Genomic DNA, 10,327 nt, shown 5'->3' on the forward strand with positions numbered 1-10,327 from the left:
GATTCTATCTTTTAATTTATGTTATTCTCTATGGTATTAAAAGCAGTCTTACAGTCTTAAACTGCTTGAGTATTTTGTTTTCTAGAACTTAAAGTGGAATTTTTTTCATTCTACTTGTGGGTTTTTAAGTCAAGAAATCATGTTATGCTTTCTAAAATAATCTGTGATAGGAGAGCCTGTGGAGAGGTAGTATGTTCTTTGAAATAAAATATAATTTGCAATGTGGACTTTGCCAACCTTTTTCAAGAGTTTTTTCAGGAGGACTGAACTGGAAAGATAATTAAGTACTGGTGTTCTTGATTCCAGAGTTGGCAAAATTTTGCAGTCAATTCCAGCAAGGAAGAGAGGAGCTGTTCAGTATTTCCATAGGTTTTTGTTTTTATTTTTAATTACGCCTATGTTACACATTCTTATGATTATGATCTAAAACTCCAGTGTATAGCATTTCTGTATAAACAACACCAGAGTTTCACAAATTCTTTAAAAAATGCTTCCTTTCAGACCTAGTTCATGCATATTTCTCCTCCTGACATTTCCTTCAAAAGTTGTAAGAAATACATGAAAATTATTCATTCAGTCCAGTCCATAATTTATTGCAGTAACAACAAAAGCGAATAATGAAATAGAAAAAATATAAACAATGATAATTTGGATGACAGAGACGATGCTGATAATGAAATAAAAGACATAAATAGCTAATCAAATAATCTGTGGTTCATACATATATGTATAGTATCTATACATGATAAGACTTTAAAACAATGAAAGAAAATAACTTGCATTTTTAAACTGGGCATTTCTGAAGAGTTATATAACCCATAATCACATTCGTTTGAACCTCTCATGACATTTCTTGGACACAAAAATGACCTTCCCTGTCTGGATTTATTCAGATCTTTGTCACTCAGCGAAGAGTTGAATGTTAGAGCATTCCATTGAACGTGATCTTCACTGTCTGTCCATTTTCCTTAGTTTTCCTGAATATTTTTTCTTCTTAGATAAAATCAAGGTGAAGTGGCGTCCATTTGATCATTAACTGTGACGTGAGGTGAGTGGTTTATTTCTCCAGTTTCATGATGAAGTTTAACTCGCATTACAAAGCTAAAAAGTAATCAGAAGAATGCTTTATAAATGTTAATGCTACCTAAGTAAGTTAAGTATTTATAAGTAGTAAATAACTTTACACATTCATAATGATATATGAGTACAATGTAGTACATTTCATAGGTAAAAACTTTAGAATAATTAAGTTCCTCTCAAGCCAAAATAACCTTTCAAACTTATTTACCCTTTTCTCCACGTATGAACTTTTCAGGAGACCACCGCACAGCATCCCTAAGGGATCCTAGAAACATCAACGCTAGGAGAGGTGCCAATGACCCTGGCATCCCCCCACATGGGCAAAAGGACGTTAACAACCACAGGTCACCATCCCCTAAAAGCAGGCTGAATGTGGTCATCCAGGTGAATCAGCATCAAAACCAGACGCAGAATCAGTGGGTAGTCTTCAGACCAACACGTGCGCCTCGTCCACCCCTTCCTTCTCATATAATCTTGTGGCTTCCCATGGTAAGCAGGATGCCTTCGTCCACCCTCCCTACACCAACAACTGAAGGAAACCTTGTCTCTTTCATAACTGCTATTGAACCCCCCGTGACTATACCTTTAACTACCACTGAGACGACTACAGAAACACTATCACAAATTTCAAGTAGTGACACCTCAACAATACCTAGTCCTACAACCGAAACTTCTCTTGAGACAACAGCTCACTTGCAGAATACTGTTTCCACCATTTCCCTTGAGCCACAGACCGAAGAGCCTAGCACTGCACTTGATCTAAACACAAATACAGATTCTATAGTGACACCAGAACAAACACTGACTACATTTTCCAGCACTTTATCAACTGCAGATCAGACTGAAATTACTACAACAACATCCACCATTACAATTTCACAGGACTCTCTGTATCCAGACACTACATCAGCTTTAATGGCCACAGAAGAAACAAGCCCAGCTGATGTAAGTGCACAAACAACTGCAATTCAGACAGACATGCCCAGTGAAACAACTTCACAACAAGCAGAGACAGCAACCTCTTCCCTCTCTGCCATTGTAACTACACAGGAAACTCAGAGTATTACAGAGATGCCCACCATTACAAGTACATCTACAACTCTAACTCCTCCTCCTTTACCAATTTCTGTAGATACACCTGCCACTACAACTTCTTTGCCTGAAACAAGTCAGATTTCAACTACTACTGAAACTGGTGAAACTCATGAAACAACTTTCCCCTCTCCAATATCTGATATGACCACAATAATGAGTGAGGCTTCAGGTGAGACTGAAATTTCGGCAACACCTTATACTTATTCTACGTCCACTACACAATCTCCAACTACATCAGATACTTCCCCTATTAGTCTCACAACAGCCTTGACAACGTCACCTTCCCTTCTCACTACCAAAATGTTATCTTCTACTACTACCAGCCAAACTTTAACCAGCACCGAGAAGACCGTGACACTCCTTACCACAACCCTTACGACTACAAGGCGACGACCTTTGATACCAATCCATGCTCTGGAGGGAACAACTAATGCAGCCTTGCCAGTAGCATTGTACCCAGCCCTAAGGTCTGCCTTATAAGGCAGCAAAAGGTGCATTGCCCTTTACTGGTACCTCTGAAGGCATGGAAACCCATGTCCAGGACTCCTCAATGAAACTGAAATATAAATTAAGTAACAGTAAGAGGCTTTTTATCCAACTGAAACTAAGATTTTTTCTATTTACAAAACTGCTTTTATTTAGAGCCTATATTAGCTGTACATTTCTGGGAGCTTTCAAATTTTCTAATTTAATATACCTAACTTGGCATTAATGCCAAGAAAGCATAACATAATTATCTAAATATAAACAACATAAACTGCCAACTTTATCAGTGACCAGACTTATTCCTTTTATAATATTGATGTATTCTTTATTTTGCATTGACAGTTTCTCAACCGACTACCCTCATCACCTATGCCAACAAAAGACTTCACCACATACACCACCACAATCCTCACAACAGACAAAGCGACGACCTCAACCCCAATGAACCAAATAACACTTAATGATGTCATCACATATTTTACAACACAAAATGCAACGACAGAGGAAACAGATAAAGATGTGACAAATTACCTCACAACTTCTGAAATAACCAGTCAGCATACAACTACCTCAACCTCTGCAAGGACATCCACAGCCATAGATATGTTTATAGATCATGCAACTACCACAGTAAGTCTTCTTACTGTGCCTGATGTATCCACATCCCCAGAGAAAACAAACACTCCTGTTACCAACATGTCAACTCTTCCAGAATTTGAGATTGTGGAAGAAACATCTAGCCTTTCCACTTTAGAAGACGATGGGGAAAGTTCTCCTTCAGAATCCCCACCTCAATCTGACACAACTAAGTTGCCATCAGCAGAAGAACACCTACTCAGTTCTTCGTTTATGACCACTCTACCTCCCACCAGTACAATTATGAGCACTACACAACCTACCAGTACAAGTTTGTTACCAGGTACAAAAACAGATGCTACTGATTTCACTGAATATGACATTTTTACAACAGAACTGACAAGACAGAGTGACACGTTATTTTCTGATGAATCTGAAATTCAGTCGGACAGTCCAGTAACCACAGAAATTCCAACAGTGGAACCAGTATCTACCACAGAACCACAGACTTCAACAGACATGGCAACAGCTAAAACTATACTCACTTCTGGACCTACTTATGTGACTTCTGTAAGCCAGAATGATGACTCCTTAACAACCCACACTGGTAGCATGATAACAGACAGCTTGACAACAGTAGCTGAAACCTTGTACTCAGATGAATATTCATCCTTTGACTCTGTTGTCTCTACAACAGATGATATTCATTCACAGTGGACTTCAGCACCGACTGAATTTACTGTCCTGGTTACTTTTACAGAGGAATCACTTTCAGATTATACAGAAGCTCCAACTACAGTGGAACCAGTATCTACCACAGAACCACAGACTTCAACAGACATAACAACAGCTGAAACCACATTCACTTCTGGACCTACTTATGTGACTTCTGTAAGCCAGAATGATGACTCGTTAACAACCCACACCGGTAGCATGATAACAGACAGCTTGACAACAGCAGCTGAAACCTTTTACTCAGATGAATATTCATCCTCTGACTCTGTTGTCTCTACAACAGATGATATTCATTCACAGTGGACTTCAGCACCGGCTGAATTTACTGTCCTGGTTACTTTTACAGAGGAATCACCTTCAGATTATACAGAAGCTCCAACTGCAACAGATGGGACTGCAACATCCGAAACTGTGAGAGAGAATGAGTCTACCGTACTCTTGACAGACATTGTAACAGATGCTGCTACTTCAGTTACCAGTGAAGATGCTTCTCCAAGTTCTCCACACTTTCTAACAACAGATTTAACAACTGAAACTGACCCAGACCACACTTACACAGAGACAATGGAAAGCTTGACTGAAACAACGATGCCTCCTTCTACGTCGCCATCCATAACTTCACCGCTAACACCATATTTAGACTCTGAGACTCAGACTCTTTTAATAACAGTATCTCATATAACAGAAACTTCGACAGCGACTACTCCACGAACGTCTGATCCAGTAACACCTCTTCCAACGACCAGCCAACCCACAGTGTCACCGTTTCTCACAGAGGCACCCACAGAGTTACCTTCAACTTTCCAGTCACAAACAGCCCCCTCAGCTCCACCTTCAGAGACTACACCTCAGATATCACCAATGACGACTCCTCTTCTTCAGGCAACTACCTCAACAACCACAAGTGTTGCGACCACTCAGGTGACTACAAGTACTTCACAAATTAAGACGACGACTAAGAGGACGAGACCAACTTTCATCCCAATCAGCCCCCACAGAAGATTTGGCAGACTGACAGAGTCTTCAGTCACCCCAGCGTCACTTTTCATATCTCTGGCTGATGTGAAGGTAGTGGACGATCTTTAGTGTTTATTCCTAATTCGTATTTCTTCAAAACTTTGGAACGTTGAGTACAAAGCTGAGACCAGGAACCTTACATCCCTTCAACCAGGACGAGAAAAAATTTAAGCACACCAAAGTACTTCTTGGTTGAATACTGAGATGTGAACATAAAACACCAAACTGAAAGTGCAAATGCAGTCACAAAGCTTACACCACATTATTCATAATTCGAAAAATCAGACCTTCAACTATGCCACACGTAATATGTGTTTTTCTTCAGTAACACAGATAGCTTACGGGTATTTAACTCAGCGTTTAATAATAACAAAATCTTAACCAATAAGATGAAGAATAACATAACAGCACTGGATGCATTACACAAAAATATCCCCGTCAATTTTGACTGGACAGGAACTTGTGTAATCATGATAAACTTCATGAACAAACTGTTAAAAATTATCTTTATATTTAAAAGTAAATTACATCTTAATTCATAATTACATAACAAAAGACGGTCAACAATAAAGTCCAGATATATTCAAGGAGGGAAATGACGGGAATCATGACTAATAATAAAACACAGAATGACTGATTAAAAAAATGGAACATAGTCTCAGTAATGACAATAGGCAGCACATTGGAATAAGGAAGTAGGAGAGACTCAATGCCTGGAGGTGGAATTTACTACAAAATATACCAAAGAATACAGACGAAAAAGATGAAGAAAATAATCTAAAAAGTGGACACAAACGCTAAATAACGATAAAAGTCAATAAAGAAACTTCAGCCCAGACTCTGACCTCCAACAATCGACTGTATTCATCGATGTGCAATACATCCATTTAGGAGGCACAGGAAAACAACGCCTGCGCCTGGACACGAGAGGAGCCTTTATAAAGACAATAACTTTCTCAGTAAGTCTGATGTGAAGGTCATAACATGAAGTCTTCTCTAGTGAATTAGACCAGAGAGGTGCCGCTGGATAGGTAACATCCCCACCAACGAAAATGGACCAGAGAACTGATATATAGGTAATATCACCCGGTTTTCTTATGGAGATGGAAAGGTAATTCAAATACCTCAAAGCTTTCAGGTAATATATTCAGCTTAATTAAGAGGAGGAAAATGTAAAATGTATTTGGTTTATTACATATATTTTGGTAACTTTAATTTTAAAAAAAAATATAAATAGATTGTACGCATTTTTGTCATCGAATGATATTCTCTTATTTCATAGATTTTTTATATATAGAGTGAAAGTAAATGTATGTGAGAGGGAGAGCGAGAGAGAGTTTTCTTATAAACATTATATACGTAAACTAAGTGAGCTGACATGTATGTTTGCGTGCGAGGAATTAACAAAACACAAGAGAGAAATTGACCTATTTTATTCTGTTCATTTGTAAAAGTATTCTTCTGAATTCGAAATAAAAAACAATAAAATTTTGATCTTTTAAAACGTTGATTTATTCATGGAGTTTGTCCCTTTTTCGTAACCTAAGTGAATGCTGATGTGCACATTTGCTGTGCAAAATTCACCTCCCAAAAGGTGGATGCATCGTTTCGTCTTCCGCTGCATCATTCAGTCTATCAATGCGTTATTCAGCCTTTCTTTGCATCTTTCAGACTATCAGTGCGTTATTCAGCCTTTCTTTGCATCATTCAGTCTATCAATGCGTTATTCAGTCTTTCTTTGCATCATTCAGTCCATCAGTGCATCGCCTAACGTTTCATTGCATCTTTCAGCTTTTTATTGTATCATTCAACCTTTCATTACATCACTCAACCTTTCACTGTGTCATTCAACCTTACATTGTACCATTTAAACTTTCTTTGCATCATTTAACCTTTCATTGCATCATCCAACCTTTCATTGCATCATTCAGCCTTTCTTTACATCATTCAACCTTTCATTGCATCATTCAGGCTTTCTTTACATCATTCAACCTTTCATTGCATCATTCAACCTTTCATTGTGCCATTCAACCTTTCTTTGCATCATTCAACCTTTCATTGTGCCACTCAACCTTTCTTTGCATCATTCAACCTTTCATTGAATCATTCACTCTATCAATAAATCATTCAACCTTCCTTTGCACCCCTCAGTCTATCAGTGCATCATTCAGCCTTTCATTGGATCATTCAGTTTATCATTGACCTTTCATTGTATCATTCAGGATTCCACTGCATCATTAAGTCTACCAATGCATCAGTCAGTCTTTAATTGCATCATATAGGTTTTCATTGCATCATTAAGTCTACCAGCGTATCAGTCAGCCTTTCGTTGCATCATTAAGTCTACCAGTGCATCAGTCAGCCTTTCATTGCATCATTCAGTTTACCACTGCATCATTCAGGCTTTCGTTGCATCATTCAGTCTACCAACGCATCTATCAGCTTTGCATTGCATCATTCAGTCTATCACTGCCTGTCATTGCATCATTCAGTCTACCAATTACCACACATAAAGAAAGCAAGTAATGCAACAAACAGATTGAAAAGTTGAATGGCAAACTTCCATGGAAATAATACCCCTTATCTATTAGTAAATGGAAAGACAGAGAAATAATGAGAATATCAGGGACCAGATTTTAAACAATTATTTCGGAAAACTGGAAGGAATTCAATAATCCAAACAGACCTTTACTGACAATTTGTCAGAGTTATGAATTACAGAATGCTTATAATTTATGTACCGGATATTGCGTCTTCCTGAAACTCATTTATCCTTAGCAGCAATACCTGCGTAATGATCGTAATTGCAGGATTAAATAGTTTCCCATCAATTATCAATTCATATAGATATTGTTCCCAGCCAGTGTCATATATACATAAACCAATCAAGACTGTCTCTTCATCTGTGTTCTGGTAGTAACACAGGTATAAAGACCTCCATCAAAGGTATTTATGGGAGTTTATCAAAGCTGCAACATTAATAAAAACCATACCACATTTCCAAAGGTCTAAAAATAACCTAATTTGGACGGATAGTTTAATGTGCAATTTGTCAATACATACTGAATCCTTCTCCTACACATATCTCAACATGAAATGGCTGCTTCATTCATTAAGAGCAAGATAAAACAAATGGGACTCTTGCAATAAGAACCTCACATACATCACCAAGGTCAAAAAAATCGATCAACGCGAAAGATGCATTTTGTCATTCAAGCAATAAAAGACATTTATTTCTACGTAGTGTATAAATTGGGTCAAAACATCTATCCATGGCTTATCATGAACAAAATTAGATTGATACTTACAGCAACAATGCCAGTTCATGCAAAACTCAGAAGACTTCCTTCCCTCTTGTTAAAAGTAGTCACGTAAGCATTAAAACCTGCAAGCAGATGCCATCTATCGGTCACTGTGGAACTAAAACCAACCGGCTTCGTAGGTAGGGGAAGGACCGCCAACCATTCGATTGGCCATTACGTCGTTTAACTATCTCAGGTACACTTACGTAATCTGTGTATTTCTGCGTTAGTGTAAGTATATACTAATAAAACACGTTGCAATGTATTTTGCATTGAAGATTCCTATACACTTATTGCATTATATCTTCAAAAACAATGAACTGACTGTCATAAAAAACAATAAACAATAAAAAATATAATGATAAAACAGGTTGGGAAATAGTCTGATTGTTTGACTAAAACAATGTAGTTAACTCCAATTGGCAATTTGGCTGTTTAATTCTTAGTTAACTAAAGCTACGTCGATACTGATCATTTATTAATATTGCGGAGTCATTTACAACCAAAATATATCCTTATGCATCCAGATTTCGTTGCATAATGCTAGACAGACCACAAAATTCTTCTGATCGAAAAAGCGAAATTACAAAAATTCGCCTCTCATATGGCGAATACCTAGCCGAAATATTAACAGAACTAACTTTTGTACACAAAATGTCAGCAGCAATCTTGATTCAGTATACATTACTTCTCGAAAATTCAATAATTTTTTTTTTTTTACATCAGAGTATCACATGAAAACATGTACCGTTGCTTATTTCCAATGAAAATATGTAAATATATTTAATTTTACCTAAGTTGCTATTGTCATTTACGGAACCACAAAGTACCTAGCAGGTTATCGACTTTGGTTGGTCGCTGACTTCTTCGAGAAGTAATATATTACTATGGTACGTGTTCTGACAGTAATACGGATATAAAGACCTTGGTTGAAAATATTCCTGGAAGTTTATTTAAAAGCAACATCAATAAAAACTATATCGTATATTTCCAGAGGTCTCAGGACGGCTTGTTTCATCTATAAGTTGGCAATTCTACATGAATCCTCCTATATATATTTTGACATTTATTAGTGATAAGGTATAACAAACAAAAAAATTCGGTCAATATTTATATATTTTTCGTATTAGCAGCAAACTATATTCATTTGCAGGTTATATAAACTCAGTGGGGTTAATACCTTGAGTTAATGCCAGTCTATGCTGTAAAAAGTGCAAGCTTAATATGTTATGAGGCACACATTAGGCCGGCTTCACAGGTAAGGTCTTCACTTTTGTATAATACCAGAAATCTCCAGATTCCTTGCTTCACGTCACAGTTATTAAAGGGAAAGGACCGTCGACCACTCGATTACTCTTCGTTCTTTACTATTTTCATCATATCAGTTTAAAAATTGTCAATAAAACCTTACTATAATGCATTTTGTATGTAGGCCTACTACCCTTTATTGCGTTATATGGAAAACAGACTGTTTTGTCATGGCTAACTCAGGAGTTGATGATATATATATATATATATATATATATATATATATATATATATATATATATATATATATATATATATATATATATATATTCAAGGAACTAATTTGCATTTTTATCAAATCTGGGATCTTTTGCAGCGTATATTAAGTAATTTTAAATTATCTCATTTCATCATTTTATATTAAAAAATTACGTGTCAGCTGCAAAGTAAAATATCACCTGAAGTTAAAAAAAAAAGTGAATATGAAAAAACGAAAAGGAAATTGAGACTCCCAGCAGATTTATATGATGTTTACCTGTAAAACTAAGGTGGAAATAATTCCATCCATTAGGAACGTTTAGCATTTAATTTATTAATTATCACATCCGAAAAAGTACAGTATGTTACTCATGTAGCTATGATATAACACATAGTTCCAAGATAGATGTTTATTAATATGCAATATACAAAAAATGGGAAAAAAGCACGTTAAAAGAAGAAGATTATAATTTGATGTGAATGTGCTGTTAGTGTTTCCAGTAAAAACAAATTGGAAATATTTCCATCCA

The 10,327-nt window shown here is 36.6% G+C and overlaps 2 protein-coding genes across 2 annotated transcripts; both read left to right on the forward strand.

Annotated features, from left to right (window-relative positions):
* The first annotated feature begins 1,302 nt into the window (after nucleotides 1-1,302).
* Nucleotides 1,303-2,655, forward strand: LOC136834621 (uncharacterized). Its single transcript, XM_067097200.1, has one exon. It carries the CDS (start codon nucleotides 1,303-1,305, stop codon nucleotides 2,653-2,655), a length of 1,353 nt encoding a protein of 450 aa, XP_066953301.1.
* Nucleotides 2,656-3,030: 375 nt separating this feature from the next.
* On the forward strand, nucleotides 3,031-5,058 carry LOC136834622 (mucin-2-like). The gene has a single exon (XM_067097201.1). It carries the CDS (start codon nucleotides 3,031-3,033, stop codon nucleotides 5,056-5,058), a length of 2,028 nt encoding a protein of 675 aa, XP_066953302.1.
* Nucleotides 5,059-10,327: the final 5,269 nt, after the last annotated feature.

Source organism: Macrobrachium rosenbergii, chromosome 54 (assembly GCF_040412425.1).
Source record: "Macrobrachium rosenbergii isolate ZJJX-2024 chromosome 54, ASM4041242v1, whole genome shotgun sequence".
Classification (NCBI taxonomy): Eukaryota; Metazoa; Arthropoda; class Malacostraca; order Decapoda; family Palaemonidae; genus Macrobrachium; species Macrobrachium rosenbergii.

What these genes read in the sequence shown, in the direction of transcription:
- LOC136834622 (XM_067097201.1), top strand. Translation starts at nt 3,031, where the DNA reads ATGCCAACAAAAGACTTCACCACATACACCACCACAATCCTCACAACA.
- LOC136834621 (XM_067097200.1), top strand. Translation starts at nt 1,303, where the DNA reads ATGAACTTTTCAGGAGACCACCGCACAGCATCCCTAAGGGATCCTAGA.